The sequence below is a fragment of the Alnus glutinosa genome, chromosome 3 (genome assembly GCF_958979055.1).
Source record: "Alnus glutinosa chromosome 3, dhAlnGlut1.1, whole genome shotgun sequence".
Taxonomy (NCBI): domain Eukaryota; kingdom Viridiplantae; phylum Streptophyta; class Magnoliopsida; order Fagales; family Betulaceae; genus Alnus; species Alnus glutinosa.
In genome coordinates, this window is record NC_084888.1 from 35,517,006 (window position 1) to 35,536,161 (window position 19,156).

General features: G+C 37.5%; 2 protein-coding genes across 5 annotated transcripts; one reads left to right on the forward strand and one right to left on the reverse strand.

Annotated features, from left to right (window-relative positions):
- The first annotated feature begins 1,867 nt into the window (after positions 1–1,867).
- LOC133862629 (protein HESO1) lies at positions 1,868–11,000 on the forward strand. Of its 4 annotated transcripts, none has more exons than XM_062298474.1 (9): positions 1,868–2,103; positions 2,868–3,015; positions 6,369–6,533; positions 7,399–7,577; positions 7,658–7,753; positions 8,115–8,184; positions 9,689–9,819; positions 10,159–10,263; positions 10,391–11,000. In XM_062298474.1, exons 2-9 carry the CDS (start codon positions 2,877–2,879, stop codon positions 10,778–10,780), a joined length of 1,275 nt encoding a protein of 424 aa, XP_062154458.1. In that variant the 5' UTR covers positions 1,868–2,103; positions 2,868–2,876; the 3' UTR covers positions 10,781–11,000. The 4 variants fall into 4 exon arrangements, with proteins under 4 accessions (XP_062154458.1, XP_062154459.1, XP_062154457.1 ...); XM_062298473.1 differs by lacking the exon at positions 1,868–2,103 and adding an exon at positions 2,115–2,327; XM_062298472.1 differs by lacking the exon at positions 1,868–2,103 and adding an exon at positions 2,115–2,315.
- Positions 11,001–11,832: 832 nt separating this feature from the next.
- Positions 11,833–17,522, reverse strand: LOC133862628 (probable methyltransferase PMT11). Its single transcript, XM_062298471.1, has 9 exons — positions 16,538–17,522; positions 16,083–16,232; positions 15,722–15,992; positions 15,185–15,295; positions 14,756–14,915; positions 13,451–13,708; positions 13,239–13,361; positions 12,910–12,987; positions 11,833–12,499 (listed from the first exon to the last, which is right to left on the reverse strand). The coding sequence occupies exons 1-9, from the start codon at positions 17,165–17,167 to the stop codon at positions 12,292–12,294; spliced, it is 1,989 nt and encodes a 662-aa protein (XP_062154455.1). The 5' UTR covers positions 17,168–17,522; the 3' UTR covers positions 11,833–12,291.
- Between the last annotated feature and the right edge of the window lie 1,634 nt (positions 17,523–19,156).

Below are 19,156 nucleotides of genomic sequence, written 5' to 3' on the forward strand. Positions count from 1 at the left end.
AAATATTTTTCTACTAATTAATAGTTGTGTTACAAATAATTATTATTTAACCGTTCATTTAAAGAAGAGTAATGATATAAAATTAAAAAAAAAAAAAAAACAACCACATCCACATTACATGCCTTTTGCACACATCCACATTACACGCCTTTTACACACCCCCATTCATATGGGGTGGGGCACATGTGATGGTGGGTCCCACCTCATGTGAGGGGAGAGTGTAATTGGTGTGTAATGGGTATTTTTTGTATCATTCCTTTTAAATAAATGGTTGATCTCGAATGGCTATGGATCTTGTATTTGACTTTCTGGTATTTGTAACTCTTTGGGGTCTGCTTTTAGTAATGAATAAGGTTTTCGTTAAAAAAATAAAAAATAAAATGGTTGATCTTGAAAGTATATAAGAGAGAGAACCATTAGTTTGATTTTGTGTTTGGGGGAGGGAGGCTTCCACGCCTCCCTCCTCCCTGGTTTTGGCTAGTTGGTTTTTTGTTGAAGTTTTGAGTCTTCCAACCGTTTGGATTGTGGATGTTTAGTCTCCCTAGTGTGGATTCGGTGGAAGGTTAGTTTTATGTTGTTTAGTTTGTAAAGGCAGGAGAGTTCTCTGGTGAAGGTGCCGGCGGGAACTTGCCATCCATGGCGTGTTGATGGCGGAGATCGTGGTCGAGTTTGTTTATTGTCAGATTTTTGGAGGCCAGATCTACGAGTTTCTGTCATCTTCTGTTGGACACGCACCATTTATCCTTGTTCGCCGTCAGTCTTTGGTGCTCCAGCCGCTTCCCACGGTTGTGCGGTCTCTCTGCAGTCGGTGCGTGGTCTTCACGCGCCTATGTGGTTTTCGGATTGGGACTGCGCGTGATGGCCACAACCCGGGTTTTTCGCTGTGTTTGGTGGTTCTGGTGGTGATCGGAGGTTTTTGGCGTTTGAGGGTTGATGGGTTTGTTTCTGGTGGCGGCGCTTGTGCTACACGCGCCGTCACAAGTGGTGGCTTTTCCGGCAGACAGCTTCTATGTTGAGCTTTTCCTGTGTTGTTGTTGTTTGTGTTTCCTTGGACAATCTGCTTTGTGCGCATTTTAACTTAGTCTTTGGCAGTCGCCTAAAATGTGTGACCGACTCCCTGATCAAGTAAAGGTGTATGTCAACGTAGAAGCATCATTCTGTTGGCTGGGTTATTTTAATAGCAACTGTCAGTATTGTTTTAAGATGTATGTACACCTTTAGGGTGTCTGATTATGTTCACCTTCGTGGTGTTTGGTGTTGTACTATTTGATTGTTTTAATGAAAGATTACCTTTCCATAAAAAATAAAAAATAAAAAAGAGAGAGAGAGAGAGAAAGCAAGGATGGGTTGTACTGCAAGGGGTGGCTATTGTGATGGCCACAATTTGATTCAGCAGCTGCAAGTAAAAGTGATAATTCAGATCCGAATTGTTTAGAGGCATGCATACAAATCCATTTAGGCCAATTATAAATCAAGTTGTTTAATTAAACGGGTAAGATATCTGAACCCTAACTAACTAACCTCGTATTAAATTTACAGGTCGTATAAAAAATTGTCAGCTTTACCCGTAAGTCACGTACCGAATTTGGATTGTATCAAGATATATTTATAAGACTATTTAGGTAAATCATGATCCGAACAATTTAATTAAATAGGTTAGACCGATAAACTCTAATCTAATAATTTTGTATTGAGTTTGTATCAAATTCATAAATCGTATCAAAATTTCTCGACCTAACAGCAAGTCCCCCATTCTTTTTATTTTTTAATAAAGTGTCTCAATCTAAACCGTTCATTTAAAACGTACGAACTTGTTAATAGCAATTGCTTGCAGTCATAGCATCGGATCTCAATCACTATTAATGACCAAACATTTCCACTCCTCCAATCATCGTTTGGAAATCGATGAAAATCAGAGTCAATGTTGATCAAAAGACCAAAAACTCTCTCCTGCCTACTGTAGGTTTCTAAGACCGACTGAGGAGTCTGAAGAACCCAATCCTATGACAATTACCCAAAAAAGATTCATGCTTGTGTCCCAATCCCAACTTCTCTTTTTGCCCTTTTTTCTGCTTTCCGAACTTTCCGTACCTCGTCAAAAAGGTAACGAAAAAAAGCAGAGAAAACCCCATCCGCTAAGCAAATTTCAGTACGATATACACTATAACCACTCTATTATATTATACACTCGTGTATATATGTACGTAAATATTACTATTATAAAGTTCTCTACTTGGTTAGTCAACCTTGATAAAAGGCAATGTGAGTGGGGTGATTTGCTTGAGTTCGAACCCTAGAGAAAGTCGATGAAAAGGGTAATGCTTCCGGTAATGTTTTTTGGGTTGCTGGAAATTCTGATATGTGTTCCTCACTCTGGTGTTTAGAAAAGTCTCAGAAATTATATATTTATTTGTTTTGAGTTTGATGACTATATATATATGTATATTTATTCAAAATTTGATTTGGGTTTTCTTTAAAAGTTAATTTAAATTATTTGTTTACGGGTTTCTGATTAATGGGTTTTGTTGATGAATCGAGAATGAGGAAGTGAGGGTGTTTATGTGAAATTCTTGTTAGTTCTTTTGTCTTTATTACAGAAACTTCATTATATATGTTTTCTTCATAAGACTTGGTAAGCTCATCACTCGTATGGTTTGATGCCCCAAGCTTAAGTGGAACGTTATGTTTCATTCAATAGGGCTTTGAGGCTTTGATTTGATAAGTTCTTCCTATTTGCATAAGGCATTAGCTTTTTGAGGTGGGACTTAATGCGATCTACCATGTGTTGTGGCTGATTTTATCCGAATTTAATGCCATTTTTACACTTGAGTTTTGACACATTCAACTGCATCTCTAATGTTATCCAGAAATAAAAAATGAGTAACTATAGCACATTGGAGCATGTTCTCGAGGAAATACTTCGAGTGGTCAAACCCCTGCAGGAGGATTGGGAGACACGGACTCGAGTTATTGATGCACTACGAAGAGTAATCGGATCTGTGGAAAGTTTGAGAGGTGATTTGTGTTATTTTTCATGTTTTTATTAGAACATTGTCGCATATCTTGTTTGAAGTTGATAATTTGTACTTGACAAATACTTAGAATCAGTAAAACTTCCTTGATTTGCATTTAAGGGTATGAATTTATAATTTGATCAACGTCAACGGATCATGTTAAAAAAGGGAAACAAATTTATCTTAGGAAATCATGAAACTGGTCTACTTTCTAATCTGGAAGAACAGATATTTGACTACTAAAACTATGGTTCCCATTCTATGGGCTATTAGGTGGCCTTTAAGGTGTGCTACTGATTGCCATTAATTGATCTATGATACTCTAAATTATAATTAGTAACAAATCCAGCCAATTATTTTTTGACGAATAATAATTTATTAGAAAGAAAAGCTCACTTACAAGAAGAGTATACAAGAGAAGCAACCACCCTATTGGGGTCGAAAATTTAGAAAATGAACAAGATCTACAAGATTAGAGAAAAAGAAGTTTACGAAAGAGGAACGCTATTGTGTTGGAGTGGTGATGCATGTGTAAGAAATGTGGGGAGTCTATAGATCATCTACTCATTCATTGTGAGGTTGCAACAAAGTTGTGCAATGCACTTCTTCAGTTGTTTGAAGTTGCTTGGGTTATGCTTTGAAGGGTGAGCAGGTTGTTGGGAAGTTGGAGGGGACAATTGGGAAACCATATGCTTTGAAAATATGGAGCTTGCCTCCTTTATGTTTAATGTGGTGTATTTAGAGAGAACGGAGCGCAATGAGCTTTGAAGATGTGAGAATGGGTTGTTAGAGATGAAGAAAATAATATTATTATAGGAAAGGCAAGGTGCACATGGTGTAGGGTTGGGGTCTTCTGAAGGTCTTGAGTTTGAGGGCTTGGGTTTTTTAGGGTTGTTGGATTTTCTTTCTTGTTGTAGGCTGCTTTGGTAGTTCCTGTCTTTACTTCTTATGTACTTAGGGGCGCCTTACGTTTTCTTTTATAAAATCTTTATTACTTATAAAAAAAACAAAAGAAAAGAAAAGAAAATAATGTTATTATTATTATTATTATTATTATTTTCTATAATTTAGGGGTTTTATTGTATACTTCATGTGTACTAATGTTGCATCCTTCCGTGCTTTGAATAAACATACATTACTTACTAAAAATAAAAAAAAAAATAAAAAGAGGAAGAGAAATTAGGAACAAAAGTTACAACCCAATATAAGAGGGCACTCAAAAAGGAGGATTTTAGTTGAAGCACATTAGATTCATGGTCCTAGAAAAGACGTCGCTTCCTTTATCCAAATGCTTCACATTTGTAAAGTAGGGATGGCTTTCCATATGGCCTCTTTGGATTGTTCCCGCCCTTGTGTCTTCCAACATTGAAGTAACTCAACGATATTGCTAGGCATGACTCACGAGACTCCGAATAAGATGAGAATCAAATGCCATATCTCGCGAGTAAACTCAAAATGGATGAGAATGCGGTTTGTGGTCTCCTTGCGCTTCTTGCAAAGACAACACCGATTGACAAGGGGAAGACCCCGCCTCCTAAGGTTGTCAATAGTAAGAATTTTACCCAAAGCTGTCATCCAAGTGAAGAAAGTGATACAAGGAGGAGCCTTCACCTTCCAAACGCTCTTCCAAGGAAAAATGGAAGACTCACCAGATTGTAAAGTATAGTAATAGCTATTCACTTTGAACCTATGATTGCAGGCTGGGGATTACAACATTTTATATGTTTGTCTCAAAAGGGTTTTCGAAAGTATAAAAGATTTGAGGAAAGCCACTAGGGACTCAAGCTCCCAATCTTGGACCGCCCTAATAAAACTTAGGTTCCAATGGTCATAGGTGCTGGAATAGTCCATATAATATGAAACTAAAGCCTCCTTGTCCCGAGCTATAGAATAGAGTTCTGGAAATAAGGACTTGAGAATCACTTCTCCGCACCACACATCCTGCTAGAAATAAAGGCAAGAACCATCCCCTACTCTATAGGAGACTAAGTTCAAGAAACACCCCTAGCCATTCCTAATATTCCTCCAAAGACCCACCCAATATAGTGCTCGAGTTTCCTTAGAACACCGGCCTCCTCTTTGGATCCCATACTTTTCCACTATCACCTGTCTCCATAAGGAATTCTTTTAATGTGAAAATCTCCAAAGCCATTTACCCAACAAAGCTTTATTAAACAACATGAGGTTTTTCACGCCCAACCCTCCTCTAGAAATTGGGGAGCAAACCGTCTTTCATTTCACTAGATGAGGCATGCGCTCCCCATCAAAACCATTCCAAAGAAAGTCCCCTTGAATAAGCTCTAATATTCTTGCTATACCGGCTGGCAAATGAAAAGAGACAGAAAATATGTAGGTAAGATGGAAAGTGTGCTCTTGATAAGGGTTAGGCAGCCGCCTCGAGCCAAGTAGATCTTTTTCCAACTTGCCAATCTTTTTTCCATTTTCTCAACTACCCCATTCCAAATAGCTTTTGACTGGAAAGATTCAGTACTTGGCCCATCGTAATTGATTCTAACTTCCGAAGGTTGATCTTTAAACCCAACATAGCCTCAAAACACAACAGGATGTGATCCATATTATCATGGCCATTGGCCCGCTGTTCTCCCTTTTTTGGTCGGGCGCTATGTGAAGAGGGCACCGGGCGCGGGGTGGGGGGGGCAAGGGCAATTGGTAGACTTGAGCCTACAATATCTGGAGGCTATGGTTTTCTTTTAAGCTGTTGAAATGTTATGGTTATGAATCCACTAACTTTGTCATGGGAACATACCTTTTTTGTTCGATCCTAATTAGCTGGATCTTAGCAGCATGAAGAGTGAGCTGGCATGGGAGTTGTGCAGGTGGAGTGTTCAATTGGAGGTTCTCTTTTTTTTAGCATCATTGATTAGTTTTTGTACAAAGAATAATTAGATGAACTTTTTATTTTATTTGGAAAATTGAGTCATCCACTATTTCTTCAGATTCATAACCTCCCCTCCCACCAGTTAGGGGATCCATCTTTTCTGACTTGACGGGGTGGCTAGGCTGGTTATTGTAGTTTGGTCCCCCAGAAAAAAGAGAGGAATATTCATTCCACAAAGACTGAAAGTTTATGAGTTCTTTACTTTTTTAGCACCATACAAACCTTTGTCTTCACTGTTTTTTCTTCTTTGTGTTTCCTCTAGCAGAAAGAGAAAAGTAACCTAAAATAAAGATACACCACATTAAGGGAACTTTTAGTTCTTGTTTTTTTTTCCCTGCATTTATTTGTTGAGTCATCATGATTTTTTACGTCTTATTTCCACGAGGCATAATGGGTTGCCATTGTGTAAAGAGTTTAATGGTTAACAACATAGTTTCATGATTTGGCGCAATCAGGTGCACGAGTGGAGCCGTTTGGTTCATTTGCGTCCAATCTGTTCACAAGATGGGCTGACTTGGATATATCTATCGACTTACTCAATAGTTCATGTATTTCATCAGCTGGAAAAAGGCGTAAAAAACATTTATTAGGAGACATACAAAAGGCTTTGAGAACGATAGGTAAATTTCTTTGGGTTCAAGTGTTTTATTTTTGCCTCTCTCTTGAATGCTTGTTTTCTATCTTGCCTCATTACTGACAATCTCCCCCACGCATATTAACTTCAATTGTTGCATTATTGTAATTGTTTGTCTCTGATGAATGTCTTGAAACACATTTTCTCACACTCAAGGCATTTTATGACAATGGGAAGAAAGCATACATGAAGCCTTGGACTGTAATTTATATGAACTGAAAAGTAGAGAACTTCAGTCATTGTACCAATCTTCACCTGTTGTTGCAATTCTTTGTTCTCCATAATTTAGCAAACTTTATTTAGCGAGCAGGCCACTTGTGAAAGTTTAATGTCTTATGTAGTATGTGATTATGTCTTACAGAAGACAATCATGGCCATTTTTCCATCTTGTACTAGAAAATGTGTAAGATTTCCATAAGTGGCCTTTATACCTGACATCAAAGAGCATCATTTTAATTTTATTGTTCATTGCATCTGTAAAGAGTAAACTGATTGCCTCTATAGGATCAATGTTGGGGAGTTGGGACTTAAAAAATGATGTTTATTACTTTTTTATCATTTTGGTTTTTATTCCTCATCAATGTGTTTATGTTTTTACTGAATCCATCTTAAAAAAAAAAAAAAGCTTTTGAAACCTTTGAAGGCAAAATGGAGTCATGTAATCTCTTGATAGTATCATAGTGACTCTATGATATTTGCAAATTTAGAACATAGGGTTCCAATGCTTATTAAAGGTGGCCTTTTAATAATCTTTTTGTCTTTAAAGGGTTCGACATTTCTGTTCTTTATTGGCTTGATTATTCTTCACTACAATGCTTTTATCTTCATTTCATAACATTGTTGATATGCAGGTGGATGGCACGGGTTGCAATGTATCCCCAATGCAAGAGTTCCAATTCTAAAATTTGAGAGTAGCCTCCAGGGAATCTCTTGTGATCTATCAATTGATAACCTGCAGGGCCAAATTAAATCCAAAATCTTGCTTTGGATCAGTGTGATAGATGCACGGTTTCGCGATATGGTTTTACTGGTACATTCTTGTAGCAAACTGATACTCGCTTTTGTGGGAGAAGTGCTAGAAATTTGATGGATTTTTACTAGCTTTTATAGGTCAAGGAGTGGGCAAAAGCACATGATATAAATAATCCAAAAACTGGGACTTTCAACTCATACTCTCTCAGTTTGCTTGTGATCTTCCATTTTCAGGTAATCTTTAGTCATTATTCCTGGTGTAGTGTAAAAAAAGTGGTTAAGTTTGGAGGATATTTCCTTGATGCTCCATGAAATTCGTCCAAGATGGTTGCTTTGGACCTGGTTTGCTGAATTTTATAAAAAATTACCTACTTTTGTGATTTTTTTACTGTTGCATCAGTCTCGTTCTGTTTATTTCATTTAAATATGTTGTCATGTTTCAAGACACCAGGACATAATCTTCTTCTGACTTACATATTTTGATTTATGTATATATCTTCTTGAGTTGGTCTGTCTTCCTGTCTTTGCTTCCGAGCATGTTGAAATTTACTGACTCGGTTCTAACAAGTGATGGAGGATTTAATTTTTCTTTCAGACATGTGTGCCTGCAATTTTACCACCTCTTAAAGATATATACTCAGGAAATATTGCTGATGATCTTCAAGGTACTTTTCATCTTTAATCTTACGTCCCTTTCTCTTTGGATTCTTCCTTAGACTGGTGGAGACATTAGCTGAGTTGTACTTTTCTTTGAAAATAGTAACTTGTTTCCTATTATATGTTGTTGTATTTTTATTTTTATTTTTTATTTTTTTACAATTTATTTTGGTGCTTTAGAGTCCAAATGCCCTACTAAAAAATGAAAATAAAAATAAAAATTGATTTAAGACATTATCTGTTGGTCTCACACTTATGAAAGCAGTGTCTTAACAGTTTAATCATTTTTTAAGGAACATATTGCTGTGTCCAGGCTTCATATGCTCTTGTTCTTTCTCTCTTTGCTTTAGGTTTGGTGTTTCTAAATGTTATACTGCTACATTATTCTTGGCAGTGTGGTCAGAAAGGTCACGGAACTGGGATTTTTGTTTCCTCTTCTGTTATCGAAGACATATGATTGGATTGGTGGAGTACTGGGGTGATTGAGGCATAGATAGTAAGCCTAAAGTTAGTATTCTTGAAAGAGAGGTAGATGGTAATTTAAAGGTGCAGTTTACTCAGAAGAGGAGCCATCAAGCATCTCTTGTTAGCAGACATATCTAACTTATCTTAATCATCATTTAGGTATATTGAAGCAGAAATCTAGTCTTCAGTTTATTTGAATTTTTATTTAAATTTAATGTTCTTTGGTAACAGTTGTAGTCCTAAAGATTGTTAAGCATATGATCGATGTGACAGTTGTTCGGTGTACAAATGGCACCATCTCATGAGGAATTAGGAAGAATAAATTAGAGCAAATATGGGTGGTATAATAAAAATATGGTCTTAAAAAATTTAGTCGTTATTTTAATGTATGATTTTTCAACTAGCAGTTTTTTTTTTTGGTGCCTTATCAACAAATACCAGAGAACACTGTATATTCTTGGTTTTGGCTCAAAATTTGAGGAAAAATTACTGGTATTTTCAAGAGTTCATGCTGATTTTTTACCAACATGTCTGCTGAAATCGAAGCTTGCAGGAACAATATAATTTAATAACAAATTAGTGTGGTCCTGGAATTAAAAATTCTGAAATTTCTGGATGAGGACTTAGACCTTTACTTAGAGCATTCAAGTTATGTTCGTGCCTTTTTAACTTTTATATCCTATTCTTTCCATACTATTAATGTTCGTGCCTTTTACCAACCTTTTTTTATTAGTTATTTTTATTTATAAAACTGTAGATGTGTTTACAATGAGAAATGATTCATTTCCTCTCCTGGTCCTTTTTCCGTCCTCTCACTTTTTAAAATTACCATTGGATCTGTGGGGTCCATGTATGGGTCCAGATCTAATAGGATTTTGAAAAGTGGAAGGATAGGAGAAGATCAGAGGAAGATATATAGCATGTCTCGTTTGCTATACTGCAAATACGAAGAGTACCTTGAAATGATTTGTGGAATTGAAACACAAGTTGACTACTTTAGAAGACACAGAGAGTCATGGGGCCTTTCTTTCAACATGCTTCGTGCAGGTGTGAGGGCTACTGCAGAGAGACATATCGCAGAAACATGTGCTGCGAACATAACAAGGTTCAGGCAACAGAAATACAGACCAGTTAATCGAAGTTCTTTGTCTGAGCTTTTCATTTCATTCCTTGAAAAGGTGATCGTTTCCATCATGATTTTCTACCTTAATAGATAATGGAGAATCTTGGTATTAGAGATTTGTGTTATGTGTTCATTAAATTTCAAGATATATTTAACTTGTTTATTCTACCATTAACCCAATATATCTGGATTATATATCCATTTTTTTTTTCAATCAGATGAAAATGTTTTATTATGTACCGGAAATTTATATAAATTGGTAAAATGCCCTTTTCTATAATAGGTTGGCGAAGTTTGCCTAGCATCTTCCCCATATCTTTGGAATGAGATGCCTGCTACGTCAATAAACTTGCTCTCATATGGTATTGAACAGGGCCCTTTGTATGTTTTGCAGTTTTCTAACATAAGTTTGAGAGCCCCAGAGCAAGGAATTTCTTCCTATACGGGACAGTGGGAGTTCGTAAGGATGAGATTGTTGCCCAAAACTTATGCATTATTTGTAACTCTCTCTCTCTCTCTCTCTCTCTTATATAAAACATACACTGATACACACACAAAAACACTTTATTTTGTCGTAGTGATAAAATTATAACTGCTGCTTATTGGCTCTGCTGATGGCTGTTTAGATTGAGGATCCTTTTGAGCAGCAAGAAAATTCCGCTAGGGCTGTTAGCAGGAGTAATTTGACAAGGATATCTGAAGCATTCCAGACGACCCACCGTAGGCTTATTACAGCCAATCAGAGTCAGGGTTTTCTCCTCCTTGACGAACTAGTCCGACCACAAATATCACGATATATTCCCAGAGCACCTGCTCGGAACCCAACTGACAATGGCAGGTACTACCACCAGTACCAGTACCAGCAACACCCAACTCGTTCTCAGGTGGAGAGGACTTTACTGTCAACAACTTCACAGCAATTTCGGAACTTGAGGTTGGAAAGCCGGTCCAGCAGTTCAACTCTGCAAAATCACAATCAAGGACAGCATATGTGGAGAGCGAGATCGGATCGATAGGTGCCATCAGTTTTCGTTTAACCAAACAGCTTTTTACTGCAAAAGTTTGTTGTTTCTTGTGAAAAGTTGTTATATTGAACACCAAGGTGTTTTACTGCATACAATTGTTTTGACATTATATGCTGCCCCCCTGCCAAATCAATTGAGAAACAGATTCTCTTGTGTGATTTATTTTGCGGTTTCTTTCTTAAAAATCAAAGTTGCATCCGATGCTGTTAAATCTCTGATCGTTAATATGCCAAGGTTGTTAGGGAGTCGAGTAGTCCTAAAAGTAGCATGGTTTCACCTTACAAAAAATCATGCATTGGGTTGACTAGAACAAGTTGAGTTGAGAGGCCTCGAGGAAAATGCATCTATACCAGGTATAGCTGCATTTAGTAGCTAAAGATCAAATCAAGTTTGGCTGTATATTCCAATCATATAACCAGACGTGTAATTGACAGGCGTGCATTTTGTTTGTAATTGAGTTGCATGTGCTGTAAATGGGCTGAGATGAATAATAGGCTGTGACCCATATTAGAAGTAGAATGGAGGGGATGTCCGAAACCTTGATCAAAGTTGTGTTCTCTCTCTCTTGGAGGCTAGGTTGTCCTTGAAACAACCCTAATTGTTTTTCCCCAATTTCCTTAAATTTTCATTTCAATTCAACCAATCATCATCCATAATTTCCACTTTCATTCAGAAAATTACATCAGAAATATTCGGTCCATTGCTAATAGGTGTGCATTTGTACTATCATCCCCTCCATTCTACTCGTGAGCCCTTTTAGACTAATATGCTACAATCAGTCCAACTAATATGGGTGACAACCCATTATTCCTCTCCAGCTCATTTACAACACAACTCAATTACAAAATGCACACCTATTATAAGACCCATTACAACATGATCCCACTCAACTCCAAATCCATCCCCACAATTACAAAGATATCCTGTTCATGAACTTTTCGCATTTTCAAAGGATCGGGAAAGATTACAACAATGGTAGGATTGGTAGCAATGAAAAAAGATGGAAGTGAAACAAAGCAAGATATTAGAACCTGTGTACACAATAATCAACAAATTGAACATATATAAATGAACATTAGAAGGTTTGCGTGTATCCCATTCATCTGGGTAAACAATATAACAAATGTTGTAGCTTAAAAAACTTAAATGTACCATGATATGGTGTTTTCCAGGTAAGCGAAATGCCGCGCTGCAGTTTATTGGACCAATATTTAGTACTAAATGTCGAAGTGCCTGCCAAAATATTGCTTCCAGCATCTGTGCCCGACACATGGTTAGTCTCATAAATCCCAATGTGATCTGTGTACCTGATGTCAATAATCAGATTACTACACAATAAAAGCAATTCTCTGTCTCTCTCTAGTTAACATTCAGTCAGGGATCATCTTCTTTCCAATGCTTCTAAGACCATCATGTTAGAGAAACAATAGCCCGGGTTGCCTGTCCTCCTGTCAGAGGGATCAGCAGGAAAAGAAACAATACGGTTGGTGATCTCCACCACTTCAACCACGCAAGAGGTGTTTATCAGCAGTCAAGATCCTATAATTCGCATAAGGACCTTCAGATGTATCTCGCAATGAGATCTGCCAGCCGATTGCCTTTGCAATCTCTTGAAGTTCATCCATGATGGCAAGGGTGTCACGGATGTATACACGTCCACCAGGCCTCAGTATCCGATCCATCTCAAGCATGATTGACGAGAGATTGCATCTGATACAAGGAAATAAAACAAATTAAGAAAAACCACCATCTTACCCCAAGGAATCCCAGCACTCATCACACCCAAAGACCTGGTCAAGGTTTATAAACCCACATAATCCAACATAATTCTGCATTTCCCATTTTATCAGGTAAATTTAAATATTATTTACATAATTTTTCTAGCAATAATATAGCTCCTCCAGATTAGGTCTTTAGTGGTGTCAAGTTGTTGTTTATAATCAAGAACTACTGAAATTCTTAGCCAGACACAACAATTTGTGAACCCTACATGCAACTGTACTTCCTGGTCAGTTTTCTCTATGGAACAAAATAAAAGGCAAATCAAAAGCCAAAAGCACTGACCAACAGGAATATGAAAATCATCTAGCTGGAAAAACAAGGAGAAGATTTGGGCGTACCTTTTTTTCTCAATAGACAAAAGGCCAGCTGCATGCAAAAGATCATAGGTTCTTGGGTATGTATCAAATGGCTCACACCTGGATAATAATATGCAATAATATTTCAGCCACGGAAACTCTGTTCAAGCAACAGTAACACATATGTGATATTTGTATATATATATATATGTCAGATCTTCATAGTCAGAACCATCAGTTACAGGAATCTGATCAATTAAATAACTTCAAAACTGTACATATTTGAGGAGTATGACCAATCTGATCAACTAGAGTATCCATATATGCCCATATTAGAGGTAAGTAGGATAGAAAACAGTTTTTGAAAGTACCAATCATGCATAACCCCAATAAGTCCTCGGTCATATATAACTGGCAAGGTGTTGGGCCCGCTGACAGGAACAACATTCATAACCCAGGAATCAAAATTTTGTTCCGTTAATGCCGCCGCAAATCTGTCAAAGCCAGTTTATAGACCATTAATGATGAGAAATGTGTAGCACATATTCTAATACAAGAGTGGGGCATGAGATAAAGACGATACCCTCCAAAGCCTGCTCTCATGTCCATTACATTTCTTAATTGAATCTTCTTCCAGTGTAAAGAACGAACATAGCTTTCTATTATCTCATTCCAGTATTTCGATTCTGCATTGAAGTGCTCCTTTCTTGAAATAAAGGAATCAATTTGTATGCTCTGAAGCCTATCTGGTGGAGTTTGCAAACGTATTGGCCATGTGGTAACATTTGCTCCATACCCATTCTCTGGAAGTCGAGTGATGCACGCCTTCAGATCAACATACCTAACATAATTATGCAAAGAATACTATTACTGACAACTAAATGACCTCATAAGTCCTGACAACAAGAAGCAAGTTCACTGTAGATGCCTAAAAAGCTTTCACAAATCGTTACATCAAATTGTTCAAGTTATCAGCACATATATCTTAACTGTCTGGAGAAAAAGCAATTAGAATATCATCAACATCTTTCAAGCATGTGTTCCCAGAATCTTCCCATAGACAGAAGAAAACCCAGCGAATAACCTGCTCAGCTTTTATGCAGGGGCAAGTGGAAAGATCTAAGACGTTAATTGCAATGCAAAACTCTATTATCATGGTAAGGGAAAAATCCCTAGAGGAAAAGAGAACCAAAGTATGTTGAATTGTTTGTTCTGAAAGAAGAAGAATCAAAGGAAGGCTGAAAGACAATGAGTGAAAGAAATGACTGATTTCTTATTCTTAATCCAAAACCCTTGTAAATTAACCACACTGAGAAGTTTGTTATAACATAACATCGAACCAACCTGTCCACTTTTTATACATGAGAAAGCTCTAGAGCATCAGATAAGAGACTCAAATATTTAATAAAAGGGAAAACTTCACTTTTAATCCATTATGAACTTCCATCACTTTTGAATTATCTCCCCAAAATATAAAAACTCTCAATTTAGTATAAAAATTTCAATTTTTTGCAATCTCACCCCTCCGGTTAGGGTTTGGGGTTAAATCAAACAGTCAAAGGGTAAAATGACCCTTATATCCCCGTAAACTTTATAAAATTACAAAATTACACTCAAATCAGACCCTTCCCTTTGTTCGTTTTTTTTTAATTTTTTTTAAAATAAGGGTATTTTAGGAATTTCAATGGCCTCCGTTAGGATTTTGAGGTGAGATTGAATTTTTTTTAAAGTTCAATATACTAAATTAAGAGTTTTTGAATTTTGGAGGGGTAATTGAAAAAGTGAAAGAAGTTTAGGAGGATTAAGTGGAGTCTTTCCTTAATAATATTAAATCTTAGGTTTGATCAAATTATCAAATCAGGCGCAGAAAATTAGAAAAGCACAATACCAAACGTTGTCAGGATCATCATCTTGATCACACAGTGGAGGACTTGTTCCAGCCTCACGGTTTAAATAACAGCTGTTGTTGAAAGGTTTCTGCCATATTGCTACATATCCATCCTTTTTTACAAACTCCCAGCAGAGACGAGTTGTAAGATTAAGCATATCTGAAAATAAGGCAAATAAATATACAGCATGGTGATTAACACAGACAAACACCAACTCGAATAAATGTTCATGTCAGAATTAGTCAGAAAGACCAGCAGGATCTGTAAAATTAATTATGCTGGCAAATAATAAATAGGCATGTGACTCACTATAGCACCTTCTACGAACTTGTCTTCCAATATCCTAACTCTCTTAAGCGCTAATATTAGAACTGACCACAGCCACTTTCAAAAAGGTTAGCATAAAGGAAAACTGTTGCTAGTAATACCTTTCCACTGTTCTTCCAGGATTTCTTCATGCTTATAAACAGGCTGAGCTGCCCAAACAAAGTATCCTCCAGCACGGAGCATCCTATTGACCTCAAGAAGTAATATTCCATCTTCATCACAAAGTAATGAATGGATAAGATTAAAAAATAGAAAGGCAAACAAAATCAAAAGATTTCAAGATATTCTGTGAGTAAGGAGGGATAAAACATCAAGTTTGGAAAAAAAAAAAAAAAAAAAAGAACAAAGAAAAAGAAAAAAAAAAAAGGGACGTTAATGTGTGAATAGGCACCCTGTGCACATTTGCATCATAAGTTTGCCACCAGCAGTTTTACAAACTTCTAAAAACATGGAATCAATTAGTCCCTTTTACTGTCTTTCTTTTTTTCTGATAAGTAATTAGTCCTTTTTACTACCAAGAAAGAAAGAGAGATATTGAGCATGAAAAATAGCAAAAAAAATTACACACTAATGTTTGCTCAGTTTTCCTTTTTCATAGCTACCAATAAACCCAAATAATGAGACCCCAAAAGACATACCATCACGAGTCCAATTGATTCTACATCGTGAACAATGTATCATGTCAAAAGCTTGACTTGGATACAACAAGCGGTGAGTTGCAAACGCTGCCACCATTGCTGGCACACCACGCTCAAGAGCAAATTGAATCTGGTTTTCATGAACGTCTTTGGGAGCAATGGACATGGTGATGACATTCCGTGATAGCAAATAGGCACCGAAACTAGCTACACCACACCCAACATCTAAAGCAACCCGGGTATGATGACCAAATGCAATTTCGGGGATCATCTACACATATACAGATGAGAAATGGAAGATCAGAACAACAAGATACACTAACCAAGCTTATTCCCAAGTAAACTTTTAAAGCGTAAGAACCTTAGATATATGATCCAAGTACTCATTTGCCCCGTGTATAAACTGTGTACCGCCACCCGGAAACCTAAACTTATCCTTCTCTCGGGTAATCCAGTTTTGTCCGCCTTTATCTTCAACTAGACGAGTATGAGGAACATTGTAGAACCACACCTACAAGGCACCACCATCTCCGTTAACAAAGTCTTCTTTCTTTTTTTTTTAAGTGTTAACAAACTTGTTTAAGTTGCTAGTAAATCAGCTACTCAAGCAACGAAACACTTGGCAGCAAAGCACCTTTCACAATAAACTTTCAGTGTTTGCCTATTAAATTGAATCAGCATATATATCAAAGTAAAATGCCAAAAGGTCACCACATTCTAGCAAATCCTCCACAGATTATACCTAAAAGATTGAATTCACAGATTTTCAGTACAGAGTGGAATTGAACCTAGCACGACCAATCATAACGGCCATACCTCGCCCTGGCTTTTCGGCCATGGAATCGGGGTTCGGTACTTACTCGGTGCCGGAACCAAGCAATTCAATCCCCTACCTTCCTCCGGACAATGCCGCTCGAAGTGCTCCCCTTTCGCCGTCGATTTCAGCCTTCGAATCGCCTCCTTGTTATCCAAACAAGGAATGTACTCGCCCATACTCTTCGGACATAGCTCAAACTTCGTAACCCTAACCCTAGACGACGAACCACCATCACCATCACTGCCATCCGTCTTCGTCTCGTTCCTCCAATCCTCCACCAAACCCTCATCGAACTCCCCGACCTCGAAGTCGTCCGACATCGTTCCATTTTCATCGACGATCCCGAACCGCTGCAACGGCGGAGGAGGCGGGGGCGGACTCGGAGGTGGGGGTGCTAGGGCTAGGGTTTGGTTCTGATCGACGAGGGCGGAGAGGTTAAACGGCTTGTCGTGGTTGGGTGAGATCGCGACCGAAGGGGCTTGGAGCGTGGTGGTGAAGAAGATGAGCTGCGGGTACCCATCGGACCAGTGCTTGCCCAAGTAGAAGAACGTGGCCATAAGGACGAAGAAGGCTGAGATCTTGAGGATCGCTGAGGTTTTGAGGAATTCCCCATTTCCGAGGGGCTTCATTTTCAAAATTATCAAGCCTGTGGATCTCAGATTTATAATTCAAGAATCACATTGCCATTGGAGTGAGAGTGGAGATTTTGCTTTGGGCTACAGTGATAAGTTTATTAGGATTTTGATGATGAGAGACAGAGCTGGCAAAAGAGAGACGATCGGGATTTGTTGAACTCACTGCCCGGTGAATGCGGTATTAAGGTAAGCTTATGCGTCAGGGGTACACGTGGGCCTCTCTTGTGGGATCATGTATTTTTATTCCGGCTGTTTGTCGGTGATGCCCAAACTGGCGTTTCTCGACGTTGTGCGTTTATACACGTGGTGCAGTTCGGGATGGGGAACAGGGAGGTTTAGTGATACCTGAATCTCAGGGGTGCTCTTGACGGTGCGAATTGCAGCAGTTACGCTCCAATTTGCGGGAAGTTACCATTCAATTCACTTAACGTTCCCGGCCATTTGCTTTTGGAGTAATTCTACTCGGGAGGTGATTGGGGTACAACCCCTTTGTACAACTCTCACTCACAATAAGGTGGACTAAAGTTGTGATGGGGTTGTATATTTATCATTTCCCTTCTACTTAACACAGAAATCTCGGAAATATATCACAAGTGGGAAGGTATAATAATTATTTGATTTTTTTATAATAATGACTAATCTTATGACTATTGAGTAATAATAAAAACTAATATTTATTCTACGACCATGATTTTTTTATAATAATGACTAATCTCATGACTATTGAGTAATAATAAAAACTAATATTTATTCTACTACCATCTCACAATATTAACGTGACAATTTCAATCAAACTTTGTACCGGTAATTAAAAATTAAAAAAATAAGAGTTAGTTGAGACTTTACATAAGCATTGTGTGATAAAAAATTTGATTTCTAACATTACTCATTGCCTATTAAACACTGTCACATCAACTTTTTAAATTTTTTATAAAATATTTATATGGTATGTAGTATTATTCTTATTTATTTATTTATTTATTTATATTAGGCCTCGGAGAGACGATCATCTCATGCAATGTTGTGTAAAATACTTAATCGAAAAAGTACAATTTTTTATTAGTTACCTTTTGCTTTTTTATACTGACTTGAATAGATTCTCTATTATCTATTTTACTATTTTTAAAAAAACAAAAAATATCATTAATATTCTTTTTTTTTTATAATATTCCTGCCAACACTCGTATTTTCAAACATTCGTTTTTTCTAACGGTCAAATGTCAAATATCAATTTTAACTTCTCTTTATTGAGCGTATTTTATTAAGCAATTATGTACTCAAAAAATATCTTAAACAATGACTATATTTTAAAATATTTTTTAAGAATAAAATATATCCAATATATTATAAATGTCCGTCATAATATATTGGATCGTAAGAAATTTGTCTAACTTAATTTAGAAGAAAACTATCATTTATGTTATTTACAAGGTAAAATGTATATGGGTATAACTTTTATTAGGTATCGGCAAAAACCACTTGATTTTTGCCCTCCAATAAGAAATTGACACATCAGCATCAAATAACAAAAGTAAGGGGTAGAAAAACACTAACCCTTTTTCACTCTTAAAAAAACAAAACAAAAAAAAAAAAAAAAACCATCCCAGCCACCGCCCACTGAGACACTGCCGCCACTGCCCCACACCGAACACCGCTGCTAGTTCCATCGCTCCTTCACCGGATACATGTAGACGTTGTCGCAATCACCACAAACTTGTCAGGAACACAAAAGGCTGTCGGCTTCAACCTCCGAAGGGCAAACGACAAGCACCCACGCCACAAACGTTGTAGATCTAGAAATCAGAAATGATCTAGAGGTGGCCGTCGATCCGTAGGAGGAGCAACGTTTGGTGGCGTGTTCTGACTCGGGAGTTGGCGGCGTGTTCCAACCTGGGCGGTGCTGGCAGCATCTAGACCCACAGCATCCAGACCCACGTCTGAGGAGCAACATTCGGTGCTGTTGGGTTTGGGCTGGCTGTGACG